The sequence below is a fragment of the Balaenoptera musculus genome, chromosome 9 (genome assembly GCF_009873245.2).
Source record: "Balaenoptera musculus isolate JJ_BM4_2016_0621 chromosome 9, mBalMus1.pri.v3, whole genome shotgun sequence".
Taxonomy (NCBI): domain Eukaryota; kingdom Metazoa; phylum Chordata; class Mammalia; order Artiodactyla; family Balaenopteridae; genus Balaenoptera; species Balaenoptera musculus.
In genome coordinates this window covers 105,518,801-105,541,149 of record NC_045793.1, presented here as the reverse complement: position 1 = coordinate 105,541,149, position 22,349 = coordinate 105,518,801, and the positions used below count along the sequence as shown (strand labels likewise).

The window sequence follows — 22,349 nt, the reverse complement described above, 5'->3', positions numbered from 1 at the left end:
AAAACTGGTTTTCCTGTTACATCTGCGAGCAACTTGGAAAGGATTCAATCTATGTTGATACTCTTGGGGAGGAAAAAGGACGGATGATCTTCCCTAGAGTCCAAACACAGGCCAATGAAGGTGCTTGAAAGAGAGAGAGAAAGATGGACGGAGGAGGGGGAAGGGAGACAAGGAGAAAGTAGATTGGAAAACAGAGTTTGGGGCACAATTCAGGATATTTGCTAAACGTGGCAACAACATTGCCCCAGTCAACATAGGTTTATTTCAAGCCCTATTGGACATAGCTCCTCCCATCCCGGGAGACCCAGGGCCTGGGGCAGGCCTGGGAGATGAGGCCCAAGGTTGGATCACGCTGTCCTGCTGGGTGACGCCCATGCGGTGGACCCCCAGCCGGTCTAGCCAAGCCTGCCCAGCTCCGTATTCATGGGCCCAGTAAGCCCACTGTCTGGCTCGCCCTGAACCTGGGTGTGTCAGCGGCAGTCGGGTTTTCAGTATTTTATATTCTCCAGTCTCAGGCCCATGGTCAATCCCAGGTAAGCCTCTCTGCTAGAATGGCCCATGTGGTCCTCTGGGCATGGCCAACCTGCCCCCACTGGTTTCCAAGTTGTGACTGAATTCTGCGTCTGGGCCTCGGTCCGTCCTGGTGATGGAGATCAGGGCTGGCTGCCACTCTGCCTGCCCGCTGCTCCTGGGAGATGGGCAGGAGGGGAGACTCAAGTTCCCTCAACCTGGAGACGGCCTGCTGCAGCCCACGGTCCCCCCTGCTCTGTCCCTGCCACTCCTGTCATTTAGAAAGTCTGGATTGAACTCTCCCGGCTGTGAAGTACCAGCAGACGCCTGGCTTTTCAGCTGCGGCGTGTAGGCAGTTGATGGACAGTTGGTGGACGTGAACACTGGTCAACACGTTTGGCCTTATCTGTAGAAACGAAAGTTGTGTTGGAGGAATCAGCCCAGGAGACTTGCTCGCACACAGGCACGGGGCGTTTCTGCCGATGCTTGCTGCAGCGTTGGTGCTGACAGTGGAAAACTTTGGTCCCTCCATGCCCTTGTCTGTTCAGCTCTGAACAGTGAGGGCCATCTGAACACAGTCATGTGGAAAGACATCCAAGATGCATGTGAAGGTGCGAAAAGCGTGTTTCAGGATGATATGCAGAGTATGATCCCATCCTTTGAAATGAAAACATATCACACACACACATACACACACACACACACTTTCCACATGCCTGTATATACGTTTAGGAAAATTCTGGAGTGATACTTATTAAACGTGCACTTCCTCTTGGAAGACTGAGGATGGAAGGAAGGAATGGGTTAGAGCAGAAGGGGACGGAGACTTTGGTTTTTCATCTTCTGCCTTTCAGCATTATTTGGATTTATTTCCCTTAAACACATATTTTGTTTCTTAAATGTAAGTGGAACAGCAACAACCATAAAACTATTTAAAAAAACAACAATTTTTGCTCTTTGGAGCCTCTCCTTTGGCTTGGCCGGGATCTGATAGCTGCTGGTAGATGCAGTCTGAGCTGAAGGAGAGGTGAGTCCCATTCCCTGGAATTGCAGACCATGGCTAGAGGTGATGAGAGGGTCAGAAACACGGGATGTTCAGCATCCCAAAGGTGCAAAGAGACCTCTTCGTGGTTTCTGATCCTCTGTGTTCCCTTGTCACCTTCTTCTTGCGGGGCTTCCAGATTGGCATCTTACATGATGCATTGAGGAGGAGACCCCTTGGATCCATGCAGACTCTGCTGTCCCAAAGGCAAAGCCGAAAGCCCGAGCCTGGGCTGGCATCTCTAGAAAGTTTGGTAGGAGAATGGCCAGTCAATATTCTGATCCCCTCGATTGGTAACAAACATAACAAAACCCTCATTTTCTTCTCCTATTTTTCTTGCCCTTAACATCATGCTAAACACCCAATTTGTTTGGAAGTGGCTAAAGAGAAGGCTGGCAGGGGGTGGAGTCAAGAATGAAGTTGGCCTGAAAAAGCCAACTCTTCTCTGGTTTAAAAAAGATTCAAGATTTGGTCTGAAATTTAGTTTTGTATACTCCTAGCAAAGGAAATGCTACTTCTAGCACTTTACACAAATAGTCCTTTGGATTGTGTTAAGCTTGGAGCATTCTAAACAGAGATTAGAGCATTTAAAGAGTTGTGCCCTTTTTTAAAATTTATTTATTTCATTTATTCGTTTTTTTTTTGGCTGCGTTGGGTCTTCATTGCTGCACACGGGCTTTCTCTAGTTGCGGCGAGCGGGGGCTACTCTTCATTGTGGTGCGTGGGCTTCTCATTGCAGTGACTTCTCTTGTTGTGGTGGCTTCTCTTGTTGCGGAGCACGGGCTCTAGAGCACAGGCTCAGTAGTTGTGGCGCACGGGCTTAGTTGCTCTGCGGCACGTGGGGTCTTCCCGGACCAGGACTCGAACCCGTGTCCCCTGCGTTGGCAGGCGGATTCTTAAGCACTGCGCCACCAGGGAAGCCCAAATTGTGCCATTTTTACTAAAGATTTGAAGCATACTTTCTCTACTTGTTGCTGCTTCTCCAATACAATCCTTATAATGATCAATTTTCCTTTTTGATTTCTAAAATGGAGGAAGGTGGCAGTTAGTTGTAGAATAAGGATGTACATTTAGCCAAACAGAAGTTGAATTCTTGATTTATATGAGGAATGTGTTCTGAATCATCCCCTTTTCCCACAAAATTATTCCTTGTCATATGCTGCTCCCAAGAAAGAAAAACTGATTTTTTTCTAAGTTGAACCCTATGAAATTGCCACTATCATAGGTAAAAAAAGTTCCCACATCAGCAATTTCATAGGAGTCCACCTAATCTATATGCACTGCTCCCTTGAAAAATAGAGAAGTACTTAATACCCAACTTTTTTTTCAAACTACCTGTTTCTTTCTTCCCTGGGATTTATCCTAAACGTGGACTAAGCCCTGGTTTACAGGGTCTTGCATATAGTAGACACTCAATAAATATTTACCCACTTGCATCCGCCAGAGTCGGGAAATGCTGTTGAATAGGCTTGAAGGAGAGTGTGTCTAAAGCAAAGCCATCCTTTCCTTTAGGGCACATCTCCTTCATTCTTTGGGTAAGTTTTCTATTCCTTTCTCTGTCTCTTTTTTCTTTGGCACACTTTCCAAATAATTGGTTATGCATGTGGTTTATGGTTTGCTTTGGGTTCTGAGGGAAGAGGCAGCCTGTGGGAGGACGGGAATTGTGAGGCCTGTATCAGCACCTCATCTGTACCTCCAGCTCTGAGACCTGACACCGTTCTCCATGCCTCCTGGACCACTGTGTGTCCTCTGCAAAATGAGGGACTGGAGCCAGTTGAGCTTAGAGGATGCTCAGGTTCCCGGGGCCCTATGGGATGTTTTCTTAGTGGTTGTTTGTAATGTTCGTTGGAACAAGGAAACAAGAACTGTGCTCTGTAGACATCCATCGCCTGCCTGGGGAATGAGGCTCATCTATGTTGAAGTGTCAGTGCAAATTTTAATCAGAGTAAATCACATTGATTGAGTGCTTGAGATTTACCAAACACCGCCCTCAGCATTTTTCTCCTTTCAACTTTACAAGACCCCCGTGAAGAAGATACAGGGACCATCTTCAATTCACAGGGAGCTGAGACTTAAAGTTTCAATAACCGATCAGAAGTCCTACGGGAGCCAGACATGGCACTGAATAGGAGCTTCCCCACTATTCTGTAGAGTCTATTTTCTGAGTTTTTATTTACCCCCAGGAATTATGTTCTCCTGGGTAATTGTGCATAGTAAAAACTCATCCACTAGGGAGAAAGGGAATCACAGAACTTTGTTGGGTGAATTATAATCTACTTGAGGAATATTTGCTTGCTGTTGATAAGCTAATTATACAATTTTCTCATCTAATTTGCCCAAAATGCTTCTCATAGGTAAAGCTTTATTTGAAACATGGGTAGTAGGTAACTTACATAGAAATTAGTAAGAAGTTTCTTTCATTTTTCTAAATAAGTAAAATGACCTCTCACCTCCTAAATTCTTCCATTTCAATACTTGATTTCTCACTGTCTACAGTTGTGCGTGTCTGTGTGACATTGTACATGCACTTGGGGGACATATGGGCACTTGGTGCTGTGCATACCTCTTTCTATAGGATGTTACATTTACAAAATAATACCATAAGCTTATTTAGCATATTAGCATCCATACACTTTATTATTTTATCCTCACAGCAACCTTGTGAGCTAAGCCAAAATCATGTTTTTTAGCCTCATTTTACTCTTGAGGAAAGAGTCTTAAAGAGGTGACTTATTATGGAATCTGTCTTATAATTGGTCACATCTGAGCTGTACCCCGTGTCAACTAACTTCTGGTCACAGTGTGTTACTATCTGCTATGCATTGACTTGATTTAATAACTTCATTTTCTTATCTTTTATCATGGTGTTGTATTTTATACCTGGTGTTGTATTTTAAGTGGTTAACTGGGTAAATTGGTTTAAAATCAACGCATAAAAATATGTTTGCTCCCCATGAAGGTTTTGATGAAGTGGTGGAGGTTCATCGTGGAAATCTCCAGCAGGGAAAGGATCCCAGGGTCACTGAGTACCAAGGCTCAAGCCAGTGATTAATGCCTCAGTAGCCGCTGCTCAAACTTGGGGGCTTTTAGGCAAATCAGATGAGCTCTTAAAAACCATCACAGAGTGCAGGCGAGGTGAGGCTGAATTCCAGCAGGGCTCGTGACAGGCACGCGGCTGTCTCACCTCGCTCTCTTCCAGTACTGACTTTTTACCAGATGCCCCTGCACACGCCGAGACTGATGTTTTTTTCTCACTTCTTCTGCATGGGGAGCTCCTATTGATCGACCCGACCCAGGGTATTTAGAATCATGGTCCCTACTGTTTCCATTATTCCTTTTTCTCCCCCGTGTAGGAAACAATGAAAGTGCTGAGATGCTGCAGGACGGCTGGGCTGTAGCTCAGCACAGGAGCCCAGCCAGACGGAAGCACGCCTAGGATCTCACCAAGTTCTAGTTGGTCTTGTTCCCAAGAAACGAATCAGCTACATTTGAAAAAAGATTATGTGGATGCATTTTTCACATGAATGGAGGAGAGAGACCACATCCCTTCACTGGATAAATCCCGATTCTTTATGATGCTCCCTTGGTTTCCTCGTGCCCGGGTATCTAAATTGATCCCAGAGTTCTCCAATGTTAAGGAAGCTCAGAATAAAAAACAAAACAAAACATGAATACAGTCTAGTTTCTCAGTGTCCCGCTCCCAGCCCGTAACCATGACAGCTGGTTAATCAGAAACGTGTGCAAACGTGCACACCCCACACTCTGCACCTTTAAGGATCCGGTCAGTTTGTTGGGCCAGGGTTCCCATGGTCAGTTCTGTGGAGGCTCCTTGGGGGTCCTCGCAGAAGCAAGTGGCCTGGGCCTCTGGTCCTTCAGCCTCCCTACCCTGCAGTGTCCCCACTTTACTCAGAAGACGGGTTTCGTATATTGAAGTTGTGTGTAAGAACTAGAGATTTTCACCCGAAGTGAAGTAAGTCAGACAGAGAAAGACGAATATCATATGATATCGCTTATATGCGAAATCTAAAATATGACGCAAATCAGCATACCTATGAAACAGAAACAAACTCACAGACGTAGAAAACAAACTTATGGTTATCAAAGGGGAAAGGGGGGGAGAGATAAATTAGAAGTTTGGAATTAACAGATACACACTACTATACATAAAATAGATGAACAACAGGGTCCTACTATATAGCACAGGGAACTATATTCAATATCTTCTAATAACCTATAATGGAAAAGAATCTGTAAAAGAATATGTGTGTGTGTGTATATGTATAACTGAATCACTTTGCTGTATACCTGAAACTAACACAATATTGTAAATCAACTTTACTTCAATAATTAAAAAAAAATATTATTCTTACCAAAAAAAAAATTGAAAAAGAGTCCTCTGACCACCTCCCTGAAGTCCTCGAGGTTTGAAGACCATAACTCTAGGAAATCAGAAGGAAAAAAGAGTTCTCAGTTGGTCATATGCTTCCTGCGGGCTCCTGTTCAGAGCTTTGGCCCATTTATGAAGTAGGTGAACAGTAGTAACACTGCGTCTTTAGCTGTTGCTACTTTTAAAGTCTTCCTTTTAGGGCGATGAAAATATTACTGATGTAATGCACATTTAGTGTAACACGAGCACTTCAATCAATTTCTCTCTGGCCTTTGGCTTTTCCTTGGGAAATTCTTATCATCCTGCCCCACCTTTAACTATCCATCTTGTACTGGCTATCCAAATATACCCAATAATGCTCTTTCTGAAAATATGCCAATTGAGATAATTACAGCTAAGCTGGAATATTAAACTGTGATGTCTGTTTGCTAGAGAATGCGATACTGTTCCCCAAAGCATCGCCTTGGTGCCTTGCAGCTTCTATTTTAAATTATTCCTGGAAGGGTCGTCTCCTATGCTGGGGATGCTTGCACTGGTCCTGCCCATCCCCTGAAGGGTTGTGTCGCTTTTGCAGGTGGTTTATTCAAACAAACAGGACAGTTTCACACTCTGCCTCGCCCCGTCTTCCAGGCTCGCCCTCATCATCATCTGTGCACTCTCCTGCAGGTCTGGGCTTCTGTGCAGGAATATCCTTTGTCTGGGACGCCAGGTTGCCAGCCCAGCCGCAACCCGCAATCCCAGCCCATCCCTTTTCCACGAACCTTCCTTGAGGCTCCTCATCCCTGCTTGTCTTCCACAGCAGTGCTCATGGGCTATTCTGCATCCACTGGGGGCCTCACCAGCTCTTTCCTTGCCTGGGTCTATTGTCTCCTAACTCAATTTTAGGTAACATCTATGTTAGAAGGTACAGGGGTTTCCATTTCAAAGGAGAAGGAGCATTTTCTACACATCTAGGCTTCCCAGTATTGAGTTCCTGGGAGTGGGAATGATCTCCCCATTTCTAGAGCTTCCAATGAAACATTATAATATCGTCAAAAATAGATTCGGGCATCCTGTAAAACCCTGTCTCATTTGGTAAATCCTACTTTGTGAAGCAACTTCTGGAGTTGTGTGGATTCTGTTTTGTTTTCATATTTTGAGGATAAAAATTCCTGGTGTCAGACTCTCTGTGCAGGTGGGGCAGAGTCGTGTTGATTCCCTGTTCACCCTCCTTCCAGGCTTCCCGGCCCCATCAAGTTAATCAAATCGGGAGGCCGGCAAAATACCTACCCCCTGGCTCTTGAAAAGAGAGTGAACAGACCCAGAATGTGTAGCTCTGAGCAAGATACTCAATCTGGTGACCTTAAAAACGAAATAATATGAGGGTGTGGTGAGCAGGCTTGTCGGAGGGTAAAGTGGAACAAACTTACAGGGGAAAATTTGGCCCTAACACGTGAAGAGGCTTAAAAATGCCTTTTGACCCAGGCATAAAACTCCCGGGGTTTATACTATGGTGGTTCTTAAAAACGTGGGCAGAAGCTGTCTGTTTGGAGGTTTACCACAATGTTGTTTCATAAAAAAAAAAAAAAAAGATTGAACACAATCTAAGTTCAAAAGTAGAAAAAGGATTTAAATAAATCCTAGTGTGCCCATGCAATGAAGTGTTACACAGACACCACAAAGTTATGGAAGTAGGGCCACTGGTTATGAGAATGTCTAAAAAGTACAGTTTATTTTGATCAAGAAAATATGTCACCACGCCTTATGCATAATATATAAGTATCCATGTATGTGTACACACACGCACACACACCACAGTTTTAATAGTGGTGATCTCTAGGTGACATGTATTTTTCACATCTGTGTCCTCTCAGTTTTGGGTGTGGCAATGATATTATTTTATAGAAAGGAAAGCAGGTTCTAATCCCCAGAGAGAAACGTGAACTCAATCCAGTAACTCGAATGAAGCCAAGCCACGGTGAGGCCCAGGCTGTCCCTGCTGGCCCATCGCAGTGACCACCACCCCCGGGGTGACCATGTCCCCAGAAGCTCAAGCTCCTAATTGTCTCCTCAGGGAAGGAAAGCCCCCCGGTGAGTGACACCCCCGACGATGGTGACGAACCCATGCCTGTCCCTGAAGACCTTTCCACCACGTCTGGAGGCCAGCAGAGCTCCAAGGGTGACAGAGGACTGGGTAAGTGGCCTCCTGTCCACAGACTGTCACGTGCTCTAGTCCTCCTGAACCTTTGTCTCTTTATAGTCATTTCACCTGTGGTTTCCCCTCAACCCCCATGTCAAGGAAACACAAGATGCCGGATGGGGCCCTATTGTATGAAGGACGGGAGACCCAGCTCAGTGTGGCGTTGAGCCCTATGTGGGGAGCAATGTGGCCAAGCTGAGGAGCTTCCCCCAAAGCAGTCATGTCACTGGCCTTCTGTCCTCAGCGCACTGCAGCAATATCCAATTTTATGGATTGTAGATAGGGAAAATTATCCATTTTATGTGTAATGGCAATAGGGCTGTTCATTTTCATAGCTTTGGTTTAGAAGGAGCCAAATCTGGCCATTTTAAGTTATCCTTATTTCTTGAATGTCCAATTTAACTGAAAGTAGAAAATTTGACAAATAGAAAATTTTTAATGTTAAAAATAAATCTAGATAATCTTGACTAGCAGACATTTACATGCCTTCTCCATAAAAGAATGTATATGGAAGTATCTGCAATCTCTCCCCTGGTTAACCTACCCAGGCTACAGTTCATGGTGAGAAATCTTAATCCACCCTCTTTAAGAAAACGGAGGCCCAGAGAAATTCAGTGAATTAGCCAAGGTCACATAGCAGAGTCAGAAGGAGACTCAATTTCTGACTCAAAGACTGGTTTTCACTCCATTATACCCTATTCTCATCAGCTAAAGAGTCAACAGTTCCTTGGAATACCTATCTTTTTTCTTTTTATAAAGAAAAAACTGTGATGTTGAGAGCCACTCATCTGCGCAAAAGAGTATCAGGAAGGGTACACAGGTGGAAATAAGGTAGGACAGGTAGATCTCATGTGGGTCAGCTCATAAGAGCCACAGCCAAGGAGGGCACATGTGTAAAGTTCGCGGGGTTCTGAAAATCGCCAGTTATTTTCCTGTAGGACATCCTAATGTGATAACTAAAAAACATAGTTTGTATGTCTTCATGTGTCTTGGAAACCAAATAGACTCTGGGTATTATGGTTCTTCTGTTTCAATTTAGCTATACAATTAGCTGTACAAACAGACAAAGATAGTGGCTAAAGCCCTTTGATGTAGATGAACCAAGAAAACAAGTACATTTCTGAATTCCTTTTCCCTGTTAGAAAATGTATATGTGGGCGAGTAAGGGGAGAGAAGAAGGTTTGTGGATCTTGCCCTTTGTTCCACACACATCCTTTCAGGGTCTCCCAAAGCTGAGACACAAAAGGGCATGCCTTGTTGTAATTGATGCATTTATGTTTAAGATTGTCTTCTGTTTATTACCAGAGGTACTGGTTTGTCATACACCCTGTACTGCTGCAAAGTTTCCTTTCAAGACACATTTACATAAATTAAAAGATCAAATTTCAGTAAAAACATTAGGACAATGAGGGTGTGTATACATGATAAAAATTTGCAAAGGCTCAGGGAGCAAAAGCCAGAAGAAATTATGTGGATACGTACCCACTAGCCATTTAAATGAACCGAGAACCCAGACATCAGAGTTAGGACTCCGGGGTCATTATGGAGAACCTGGGGAGCCCCCCCCACCCACCCCTGCGCACTGAAATCCCTGCAGCTGCTGTGCAGGCTGACAGCCATAGGCACCTTGGGCAACCTGTAGAGAACTGAAAGTCGGGCTGGTTCCTGGAGAGTGAAGAAGAGTCCACTCGGTGTAGGTAAACAAGCCTTCATTATAAATGCCTTCGTGTTCTAAATATACCACCCCTTAAGAACTTCAGGTCGTGGGTGATCTGCCTTGGTCAGAGGTCATCAAGGCCCTGGTTCCAAGACTGCGTTCTGGTGGTGAGATTCGGGCTGGGTCCTGACAGAGCCCGTGCAGGTGTGGCTGGTACAGCTGGGGGTGTGATCTCCCACAGGCTCTTCCCTGTGCTTCCTCGCCATGCGACACGATGCTCACCCACTTCTCCTTTCAGCATAAGGTTTCTAAAAACTGAATTTCAGAGTTGTAAAACTTCAAACACCCAAGAATCCTCTTTCCTTGGTTTGTAAATAGCGGCTGCCGTGTGGACAGGCAGGGAAAGTGGTTGGAAGTGGGGGCCAGGGACAGAGGAGTGATGGGTCACTGCCAGGAAGCTAGAAAGGACAGAAGCCCAGACTACAGGAGCAGACAGCGGGCAGGTTTAAGGAGACAGGTGAGTGGGAGAGAATCCCAGAAGACCAAGGAGTAGAGAGAAGCATCAAGGAAATCGACTACTGTTCATGCTCGGCCACTGAGCTTTAGAAACCATCCTTTATGGTTTTTGACGGAAATCAGCTGGCTTGAGTAGGCGGTGGTAAGTTGTTTATTAAAGTAATGCATCCTAGGTAGCACTGAACAAATGAAATATGTCAATAGCATTAGGAGACCACTTTAAAAGATGGGGAATTAGAAGCTGGAAGGAGAAGGAAAGGCACTCAAAGGCATGTTGCGTCAGCTCCCTGGGAAGAAAGCAAAGGAAGGAGGGTCAGGGGACAGACAACAGGAAGCAGGAGCCCCTCCCTGCTTGGGGGCCCCTCCCTGCTCGGGGGGCCCCTCCCTTCACAGAAGCAGGAGCAGCACAGCACAAAAAGGAAGCAAGCGCCAGGGAGAAGGCACCGGGGCTGTAAAGGGTGGGGAGGATGGTGGGGAGGGCGGAGGCTGGCCCAGGAGAAGCTGCACCTGGGAGGGGAAGGGTGGAGCCTGGACCCCTCCCAGGCAGACCTCTGAGCCTTGGTGCCCTCATTTCAAACTGGCGGCAGCATCAGAACTCAGCTCACAGAATGGTCTCCAGGGTTAACTGAAAACATGCAAACACGCTTTGCTGAAGACAGAATAACAAAGTCAAAAAGTAAAACAGACAGTAAAAGGCAGAAAAAGATCTTTTAAAGGTTTATATGAGCAGAGTAAAGGAGCCTGTTGTAGCTTCCCCTGAGAGAAGGGAAAGAGAATGGATAAGATTTGCAACCCCAGGAATAGAAGGGGAATTTATTAATTAAAAAAATGTGATCCAGAGAACAAGCAAACTGAAAACACAGCCAAGAAGACGGGGGAGGGATCAGTTAGGAGAGGGCAAGACCAAGAGAGAGACTGAGGTGCTAGCTACCCCCAGACCCAAGGTCCAGTCAAGGGTGCTGGCTCCTCCGGTGGAAATGTCAAGGAGAAATGGCGAGAGGCCAAAAGATGGGAAAAGATGGGAGAGTCTTAGGTGATAATAGATCACTGGGTGTCTGTTTTAGAAAGAGCCAAGGGATGCTTTTGAAAAGCTCTGAGCCCTCGTTACCAGTTTTAGACAAATCTAATCCCAACCAGGAGAACAGACCTGAGTAATGAACAAGTTGTTGGGAAAGGTAGAAACCAGCCCCCTAAGATGGGGAGGTAGCATCTCACTGGTGGCAGGTCATTCCCAGCATGAGAAAAGTAATGATTTTGCACCGCAAGCCTTCCCCCAGTCTTGAGGGAAGTCCTGTAGGACTGTGTGGAAAGGTGGTCAGAGGAATAAGGCCAGGCCAAGGCTGTTGCTCTCATCTGGCTCCATTTTCTTCTGGATCTGAATAAGAGGAAGCAAGGGTCTGAAGTGCAGCATGAAGAATGTAAGATAGACACAGGAGAGAACTTCCTGGCCATGAGGGATTTAGTCATCAGGACAGTCTACTTAATGAGATGCTAGCTCGTTCTTCTGAAGTGGTCTCTTTAAAAATGAGAGAAATCTCGCCTCTCTGAAGTGGTTGTGTATGAAACTGGTAAAACGGAGGATGCACTCAGTGACCTCCTAAGGCAACCCCCAAATTTACTCAATCACTCATGGCTGGTGCCCTAGAGAAGTGGAAAATGGGTCGAGAGTTCTTCTGACAGCTGTTGACCAGGGGTGATTAAAAGTGTCTCGTGCAGAAATGATGTCAGGACAGGCGTCTAACAGGACAGATAAGCATTGTGAGTAAAGGAACGAAAAACTTAGTTCTTTTCCTCCTTTATTCAATAACCCATACGTTGCTTTCTTCCTTCGGGCATGGATTTTTACCCATTACTGCCTTGCTCTCCCTTTGCTTGTGTGGGTTTCCGTCCTAAAATTGGGCAGGGGTCCTCCAGCTCCCGAATGCTATCAGTAAGTGCACAGGCCTGGAGAGGAAGAGTGAGAATAGCAGGCTGGCTGGTTCCAGCCCCAAGAGAGACTGTGAATAAAGTCGGAAACCCCTTCCCCTTTGAGTGTAGATGGCTGGCAGGGAAGGAGGCTTGCTGGGCTGGAGCAGAGGAGACAGGGAGAGGCCAGAGGTGGAGAAGAGAGATTTGAGGCCAGAAAACCAGATGGTACCCTAAGAGAGATGCCTGGCAAGGTTAGGATTTAGAGTAGAATCAAAGGGAAGACCCAGGGGCAGAAGCCCAGTATTGCCCAGGGGGTGGTTGAATTAGCCGACGGCCAAAGACTCGAGGCTGGTTTGAGGTTGAAGGAGGCTTTCCAAACGGCTCGGCTCCGTGGACAGACAATCAGGATGACCTTGTGTAGTAGTCACTCGAATGCAGAGGGAGGTGTGAGGTTGGGTGCCTTTGAATACGGGGTGATGACGTGTGTTTGTGCGTACCCTGCCACATTCTAGAATGTTCTTCCCTTGCTCACTTAACAGGACCTACGCCCAGAGTAGGGCGGCGACAGCCATTGTTTCCTGGGTAGTTTATTGTAGGACCTAATTTCTGCAGGTCACACCCCCCCCAGAGTGGTGTTTGGAGCATTCTTGAAGCTGAATTCTTGTGTCAGCTTGGGTCCTTGGGTCCTTCCCTTGGAAGACTTTGACCAGGGTTTGATTCACCCTGGCAAAAATGGAAAGCAAAAAAAAAGTAGGAAAAGAAAAAGTCTGGCATTCTTCCCCCTGGAATCCAGGAAAATGATTGTGTCTACACATAAATTCTCTTTTTTGGTCCATTCACTTGAAATAAACATTGCTTTATTCCATCATGAGTTCCAGACCTGGAGTGTGAATCGTAAGAGGATTCATATATTTTTCACTGGTGATTCTGGTACCAGATCTCACTTTTGTTTTAAAGCTCTAGGCAGGGCACCAAGACGGTGGCAGGACGGTGGGTGAGGGCTGTAACACCTCTCCACAGCCTGGGTGGATGGGAGATGCTGGAGAGCGTTTTTCACAGTGGAAAACAGTGGGCTTTGGTCTAATTGGAGCTGGGGCGCTGGCGTTTGAGTACGGATGCTGCGCCCGCTTATCTAATCAGCAGTTAGAGGAAGTCGTTTTTATCTGTGCCATGCATCTCCTCTGAACCGAGAAACCCCATTTGAGCTCGGGAGAACTATTATCTCACAGCATCTGAGCATTAGCTGCAGCTGGGCTCGAGCTTGTCGGGATGGGATGTGCGCTGTGAAGCAGTCGCACAGAGAAAACCGTCCAGGGCTGAACTCCATCCAGGGCTCGGGTATCTTGGTTTCCAGTTTTCTTCTGAGGAGCAGCTCAAAGCATGTCATTTAGATTCGTGTTCACGTCTCTGTTTTATTTAGTTCCTTACTCCTTTTCGTAGTTGACGCACTGTGCAGTGCTTTTGATGGAGCACCTTTTAAAGATTCTGTCCTCTTCATCTTCTGATTTGCTGTCTCTGCCCGGGGTGCCTGGTGAAGACCACAGAGGTGACCATACATCACCAAACCAAGAGGAGGCCAGTTGGAAAGATTCTCATTTTCCTGAATTTCCCAGAATGTGAGACACAGCATCAAAAATATATATATATATTTTGCCTACTAAGTCTTTCAAGTTTTGAAGAGGGACTATTACGTAGCAGGTTCATTGCTTCCCATTTAAAAGTAAATGTTAAGTTTTTTCTGACCTCTGTTTTGTGGGTCAGTGCAAAACACTTGGAAATCATGATCTTTGTGGAACATCATGACACGTTGGTACACGAAATTAAAATAAGTGATTGTGTGCTGCATGGGGTACCATCCTGTACTGGGTTTTGGTATATAAGGTGGGACCAGGCAGCAGAAGCTTCTGTGTGTAGTGTGTGCAGTGTCTGTGGGGTGTGTGTGTGTCGGGTGTGTGTGTGTGTGTGTGTGTCCTGAGTGGTAGTCAACAAGACACCACAGTGGGTCGCCTGGAGGAGCATCTCTGCTCCTGGGACCCTGCTGCAGGGATTCCGTCCTGCTGGCCCTGGCAGGTCACCTCCCTGCGGGGTGAGGGCATCGCCTTGCCCATCGCTGTAACCTAGGGCGAGCGCCAGGGGGGCGGCGGGGCCGCGAGGTAGCGGCATCCGTGCAGCGGCAGCCGTGGGGGTCATCATCATCCGTCAGGCGTGCTCGCTGTGAGATCTCTGCGGGATCTGGACACCAGATGAGCACGTGCTCAGGTCACCTCGTGGCAGGTGACTTCGGGGAGAAGCACCAAGGCGGTGACCTCACAAGACGCCGAAAATTCCCAAGAAAGAAGGCACACAGGAAGCAGCACGTGATCGGTGTGGCAAGGCCCGAGGGTCTCAGCAAACTCCGGGTCCTTCCCAGCGGCTGGAGAGAGCGGGATACGAGGAAAGGCCTGGCTGGAGGGTGGAGGGCTCGTGAAGGTCCCCCCACCAACCCCGCCGTGGCGAGGGCCGGCCCACCGGGAGGAGGTGCGTGGGGACGAGGGGCTCGCGGCGCTGAGCTGTCAGGTCATCTGAGGGCCAGTGTGTCCTGCTTGTACTCGGAGGTCAGCGACCACACGGTTGGAAGCTGTCAAGGTGTGTGCGACCGACAGCAGGGCCCCTGCTGGAGGCCAGGCTGCTCTGGGCCCCGCCCCTCCTGTCACCTCCCCACTGGGTTCACTTTAGGATTTGGGACCGCACCGTTTAGGTTGGCTTTGTGCTTTGTTTGAACGTGTGTTCTGTGACTCTTAGGACATGAGCACCTTCCATTCAATAACAGTAATATTGACTGAGCCCTTCTCCCTGGCTGACTGATGCAGCCGCTGCCTTGCAGACCTTAGCAGTGACAGCTTGCAGACTAATAGCGCAGCGCCGTAAGGCATGGCAGAGCGCTCACAGGGACATCAAGTTTTCTCTAAAGAAAGTGGACAGAAGGGCTTGTTCCCTGCTGGGCTGGGGAGTGGGGCGATGGGGAGACTCAGGGAGCTGAAGTTCTCACAGAGGCGAGAAGGTGAGTCATGTTTGACCTTAGGAAACGGGTGGTGGGTGGGAGGAGCAGAAGGGGGTGGGCAAAGTCACAGCAAGGGCCCCCGAGGCCAGCTCTGGGAGCGAGCGGTGGGGTTTGGAGGGGACCCCACAAAGTGTTTCCTCCAGACCTGAGTGCTGGCAAGATCATCTGGTGACAGCAAACAGGGAGAGATGTCCTGTGCCTGAGCCGGGAGGGGCCGGGTGGGGAGGTGATTCCCAGCAGCGGCCACGGCGTGTGTGACCACGTGGTGTGGGCACGCGAGCGAAGGGACTGCAGCAGTTCTCTTAACAGAACGGGAGATGGACACAGAGTTGGCATTGACTGGAAGTCCGTTGACAGTTTGTAGCCAAGGAACTGTCTGGAAGGCAGGACACGGGAGGGGTGGACAGAGCTGGTCCGGCTATGCCAGGAGGGAGGCTGAGCGCCAGGGCCTTGGGAATACATGCGTGTGATTGTCTGGAAGAGAAAGCAAGGGAGGAAGCAGAGAACGAGTTGCTTGATTCGGGTACAATTTTCTGGAAAGAAACATGGTGTAGAAGTTACCGGGGTAGAGATTTTAGGGAAGATGCGAAGCATGAAAGGGTGGACGGAGGGGCTGGGGAGGGGCCTTCGGGAGATGGGTGGTAGCTTCCCAGAGGGCTCGGCAGGGGTGGAGGCCCAGATCGAAATGTAGGGGAGCAGGAGGGGCCGCGGAGCTCAGGCAGCCGGCAGACAGTAGGGACGCAGGGGGGAGCCGGGAGCAGGCTGAGAGGATGCAGCCGGGGAGGGAGCTCAGGGTGGCCTGTGTCAGAGGAGGACAGTTAAACCTGTTGGAAGGCAGAGAGGAGGGAGTGACTGGAGAGAAAGGACTAACGCATGACAGCGCAGTGGAGCCCCAGCGCAGGCAGGACCGGCCATCCAGGGGCTGGGCCGGGCTCTCTGCCTTGTGCTGCCCCCCACCAGGCCCCTGTGACCCTCTCCCCTCCTGCATTCAGTCTGCATTCGGAAATGCCACGTCAGAGGGGCCCTCCCTGACCTAAAGTGGCAGCGCCAACCTCTCGCTGTTCACCTGTCCCCACTTGCAGGGAGAGCGCGCCCCTGGGCTTTGCTCACTGCATCCCAGCATCCGGTGGGCACCCAGGATGCGCGCACCGAATGCACGGGATGGTGGCCCGGCTTTCTCAGGCAGAGAGCTGGCAGGACAGCAGAGAGAGCTTTTCAGTTGAGGGGGAGGAATTTAAGGCTGCACCCGAATTTAAGGTTCATCACATGGATTTTTTAGGCCCCTTTTCTCAACGGGCGCCATCGGTATTTGGGCCAGAGAGGCCTTCCTGGGCTGACTGTCCCTCCCCCCCAGGGGCTGTTTAGCCACCTGTGTCCCACCTCAGCCCGCTCATCGTGATGCCCAGGGGTCACCACGTTTCCCAGCTGAGAACCATCTAACCAGATCACCGTCATCCTCACGTGGTTCCGTGTGTCCACTCACACGAGCTTCACACTGCAGAAAGGCGTTTTGTTGACTGTTTAAGATTTTTTTACTACAGTCAGTAGTGTGCCAGAACCGCAAGTATGACTTTTTTAAAAAGGGAATAATCTATAGAAAAACGGGGCCCGGAGAGGTTGGAATACCCCGAGCCTGGCATTTCCAACCACACTTCCAGTTTTCTTTTTTTGTTTGTTTATTTGTTTTATTTTATTTATTTATTTTTTATACAGCAAGTTCTTATTAGTTCTCTATTTTATACATATTAGTGTATATATGGCAATCCCAATCTCCCAGTTCATCCCACTACCACCACCCCGCCCCCGCCCCTGCTTTCCCTCCTTGGTGTCCATACGTTTGTTCTCTACATCTGTGTCTTTTATGTCTGCGTTGCGAACTGGTTCATCTGTACCATTTTTCTAGATTCCACATGTATGCATTAATATACAGTAGTTTCATTTCATGTCTCCAAAGGAGTGTGTGAACTCGGAAACGCTGGTTATTTTTACAAAGAGAAACCGGTGATCGGCTTCTGTCCATCTTCTTCTGACAACCTAAATTCAGGATCACACTGTACCTAGTTGGTTTCCTGAGGGAAGTAAAGATAGATTCTTACCTATCAGAGTAGAGAGATAAACAGTATGTTCTGTTCTAGGGTTTTGGTCCCCATTTTATTCTCTGCTTTGTTCCATCTGTGTTGAAAGCATACTTAGCTCTGGGGATAAAACAACCAACCGACATTTCGTTAACTTTCCTTCTACATGGGGTTTCAGAAAGAAATGGAAAAAAAAAAAAAAAAAGCTTTTGAGCTGTGGTTGCCAGTTGCCACCTGTCCTATCTGGTTAGGACATTTCTGATTTGGGAAGTGTAAATATAACCCAGAAAAAAAAAAGCTTCCCCTCCTTTTATGCAAAAGTAGAAGCCTAAGCAGAGCCGAGCCCTAACCATTGCCCTGTAAAGTTTCCACAGTACCAGTTCGATGAGATGAAAACACTTGCTCGGTTGAGCCAGGCCCCAGGAAGCCGCCTTCCTGGTCCCACAGCCGTGGGGCGGGGTTGAAGCCGAGCCCACTGTAGCCGCCAGATAAGCCCAGCACCCTGCAAGGTCTTAGCAGGAACTACAGTTCACACGTTACCACAGAGCCGCTCAAAATTGTAAACCCTTCGCCTGTTGGGACTTGGCGGGGGACAGGAGCTTACAGGCAACTAGGAGACTGTCTTCAGGTTCTCGGGCTGGAGTCAAAGCTTCCAGGCTCTCGTTATCTATTGGTAGCCGGAGGACTACCGTGATTGGAAGGGTTTACACCAAAGAAATGGGCAAATGCTACAAATTAGGAATTTTTTCTTTTTTTTTTTTTTTTTTTTTTGAGAGCTGGTGTACCTGCATACAGTGGCTTAACTATAGTTGTAATGTCTTGACAGCTCCAGTGGAAAGCAGGAATTATCTTGCTGATGGCTGTGTGGGGTGGGGGTTTTTTGGAGGGGGTGTTAGGGAAGACTCAGCCTGTTGGGGAGACCGGGGGCGGTGAGGGGTAAATGCAGCTTGTCCAACACGAGTTGATTCCAAGTGACGCTTTGCTGTTGATGTCACAAACTGGAAATGTCACAGCAACTAGATTCTCTGTATTAATAAGTAGAATGCTGCTTCAGCAGTTTAGTTTTGCTGCTGGGGGAGTGTGATTAGAAAGGATTCTGTGTCTTATTTATGAGATAGTATTATTATTATTATTATTGCTCTTATTTTGGTTTGAAGAACTTTAAATACAAAGCGAGACTTGTCTGCATTCCATCAATATGTTGCTAAATTACAGTGATTTTTCCAGGAAAGCACTGGCTTCACGCTGTTCTTCAAAACACATGGGATTGAACTTGGTCTTCTCAAAAAATGTTTTGGTATTGAGCTCCTTGGATGAAACACAACCCTGAGATGTGGGTGCAGATCTGGGAGGTGACCTCTGTGGTGGTCCCTAAGTAGGTGGTGGCTTCACTGGGACATTTTCTCAACAAGGGCTCAGGAATGTGTGAGCGGCCTGGGGAGCGATTGGAAAGCTAATCACCATTGGAGGACCAGAGAGGCTCTTCCCAACATTCCGGCTCGAAGCGCCTGACCCTGGCAGCAGCTGGATTAACGGAAGAGTCTTTGTGCCCTACTTTGAGGAGTGAGTTTAGCTGAAAGGATCTTTCAGCAGGTCTAGGGCGTGTCTTGCGAGGCTGCCTGCCAGGAGAGCACTTCCCCTGCAGGGGATGTGGCTGCAGGCTGTTGATTTCCACTGAAATCGCCCGGGCCTGATTCCGGTGAAGCCCTGAACATCCGGTGTCTTCCCCGCAGGGCGGGGTGTGATGGACGGAAGGCCTGCAACCCCGGGGCCTTGCTGTGCCGACAGAGCGCGTGGCAAAGGCGGCCACTTTCCTTTTCAGAGTGAAGGACTGCCACACTAGAGGTGAAATCCTGCTGAAATGAGAAAAGGACTTTTATGACAGCCCTGCAGGCAGCTCTGTGATTATTTTTATTGTTATTCTTGGAATCTGGCAGAATTTTGCTCCTGTCGCAATATCTCTACTCTCTCCAGTTAAACGCGGTAACAATAAAAATATGACTTCGCCTGTACTCCCCCCAGCACTTCTGATGGCCTCTGTCCCCCTCCCCCGTAATGTTAAACGATGACGATTAACTATTATCCGGTATAGAGAGCGCTTAGGTAATCTTAGCATTACGGTTCAAGCGGCCTTTGACGAAATTCATGTTCAGTAGACAATGCTGTGGTTTTAAGCGAGAAGAGAAAAGAGAAGAGAAGAGAAGAGAAATTATTTTGTCATGATCAACACTTACAATTTTAAAGAAGTGCTGTTATCACAAATATGGGAACTCACTGCTGATTTTTAGACTTGAAGCCGGAGCTATAGGTGTTAACAGTTAAGGGTTCATTTGTTTGTTTTTCCCATTTCAATAGCTTTTTTTATTTTTTTTCTTACTGATGGAGTATCTCCTAACAAGGCATCCTTAAAATCAGCCTGCCCTGTGCATGCACACACATGCACACTCTCTGCAGGGTAGGTGTGGGGTCCTTCCAGCCAGGTCCTCGCAGACAGCTGGACTCCAAGCCTTGTGAGACACGGTGACCTTGAACAGCCCTTGTTTGGGGAAAGGTTTCACGGATGAAGGACAGCCAGCATTTCTGGAACGTATTTGTGAAATCTGGGAATCACCTGTTCCAGGGTAGCACTGTGCATGGAATATAAGGAGACTCACATAGGTAATTCTCAATTTTCTAGGAGTCACATTATAAAAGAAAAATGGCACAGGTGGGACAAATTTTTACATATATTTTATTTAACACCGTATGCCCCAAATTTTATTATTTAAACGTGCTCTCAGTATAGACAATCATTAATCACCATTTTACCCCTTTTTTCTACTGAGTCTTTGAAACCCAGTGTGTATTTGAGGCTTACAGCACATCTCGGTTTGGATTGCCCGTGTTTCAAGGCTCAGAAGCCTCCTGTGTCCAGGGGCTACCTACGGGATGGAGCAGATCTGGGATTCTATGGAAGTATGTGTCATTATATCGTAGAAAACCTTTTACAATTAATTCTTGCTGAGATTAAGCCCCAAACTAGTTAATCATCCACTCTCTAAAGTAGTTTTTAAATCAGTTTTATCTTCAAAACATTTTCTCAATTGTCATCACAAAGGAATTGGAAATTTTTCATTTTAGTTCTTCTGGTTTTGGCCACATTTGATTTAGAGAAAACCTAGGTCCAGTTCAATTATTTTTTACATCATTTGGATTTACTTAACGTAGCTCTGTTTCAGCCATAGGTTTTGTAGGCATTTGATTAAGTACAAAGTAATAAGAATAAAGCAACATGTAAACATGTAAAATAAAATAGTTTTCCAAAGCATAGTAGCTGAATGAAATACAGAAATCTACTATTTTTTTTCTTGTTTTAGTTTTCAGCCATTCATTTTATTCTCATGCACTCTCTATGGTCATTTTGGGTGGTGGGAAATCCTTTTGAATGTTTTGAAGCAAGGCAACTGTTTTATAGACGTAAAGCACATTTCCATGAGTGCCATTAGGACAGGCACCACGTGAACTGAGCTCCAAAACCGGGCACCATCGTATTGGTGAACTTGTTTGCAAAAACTGTGGAGAATGAAGCTTCTTGATAACTTCCTAAAAGATGCTACTGCAACCTGATGAAGCAATGGGGCAGAGGTGGTAAAGGAGAGGCTTTTTTCTTTTATTGTAATGTGGGAAAGGGAAGCAGCCGGTGCCTGTACTGCACCCTGAGAAAACAAGCCTGGGGTTTCATCTTGGCACCAGGTCCTGATGCCCGTGCATGGGGCACCCTGGCACGCAGCCAGGCTGAGCTGTGTGCAAGCCAGACCCCAACCTTCCTGTGCAAGGACGCCTCATGCTTACTTACTGGCTCGCTTCTTGCATCTCAGGAGACAGCGTGTGCTTGTGTGGCTGCTAGGTTTCCTGAGCACAGCAGATCCAAAGAGCCACAGAGGCAGCACTGTGGCTTTGATTGTGCTGTCACTCTCTGAGGCTTTTTTCTTTCCTCCTGTCTTTCTTTCCTTGTCTCTCTCTTTCTTTCTTTCCTTCTCTCTCCCTTTCTTCCTTCCTTCCTTACTTTCTTCCTTTCTTTCTTTCTTCCTTTCTTTCTTTCTTTCCTTCTTTCTTTCCTTTCTTCCTGTCTTTCTTTCCTTCCTTCCTTCTCTCTCTCTCTTTCTTTCTTTCCTTCCTTCCTTCCATCTTTTCTTTCTTTCCTTTTTTCCCTCCCTCCCTTCCTTCCTTTTCTCCCTCTCGCCTTCTTTCTTTTCTTCTCCCTCTCCCCTCCTTCCTTTTCTTCTCCCTCTCTCCTCCTTCCTCTTCTTCTCCCTCTCCCCTCCTTCCTTTTCTTCTCCCTCTCCCCTCCTTCCTTTTCTCCCTCTCCCCTCCTTCCTTTTCTTCTCCCTCTCCCCTTCTTTCTTTCTTTCTTCTTTCCTTTCCTTCCAGTGTTTCCTTCCCTTTTTTTTTTTTAATATTGATCTTGGAAACAGTTTCATCAGGGTTCTCTAACTTGGGTCCAAGGACCAATAATGGAAACCTTTAGCTCAGGAACAAACTATCTTAGGAGGCCTCAAGGAGAGGCTGCTCCAGTGCCCTCAGGTACCGCATACCTGTGCGATAAGTAACCTAATGTAGCGGTACAGTCGGCAGTGACGGGAAGACTCACAGCCTCCCAAGTTCAAGGTCACTGGCTCCTGCCTTTTGCTGCTTGTTAAATGGAGTAGACAGGGACGACCTGGTTCATGATTTGTTGACAAGAACTACGTCTTTGTACAAAAGGGCTGTACCAGGAAAAACCATGGTGGGGAAGGGTTGCCTTCTGGAGCTGAAGAGCACACCTTCCCCAGCTGAGCGCACGTGGAGGAATGCTGTGTAGCCAGGCTGGGTTGCAGGCTGGTGCACCTGAGTGCGTATGCCCAGCACTTGTCCTCAGGGGCCCAGATTTTTCCATCACTCACACTCACTTTGTAGCTTCCGCACTGTCATTCCCTGCTGAGCCCCAAGCACTTTTGAATATTTTAGGCAAGGCTTTCTTTTTCTTTTAGGAATAGTTAAAAGTCCATTTGGAACC

At 47.3% G+C, this 22,349-nt stretch overlaps 1 protein-coding gene across 5 annotated transcripts in view; it reads left to right on the top strand.

The window, feature by feature from the left end:
• IKZF1 (IKAROS family zinc finger 1) overlaps positions 1-22,349 on the top strand; it is an 88,110-nt gene that overhangs the window by 13,568 nt on the left and 52,193 nt on the right. For all 5 annotated transcript variants that reach the window (XM_036864570.1, XM_036864569.1, XM_036864568.1 and 2 more), the window contains exon 3: positions 7,993-8,112. In XM_036864570.1, the coding sequence (XP_036720465.1) occupies positions 7,993-8,112 (120 nt within the window). The remainder of the gene's footprint in view (positions 1-7,992; positions 8,113-22,349) is intronic.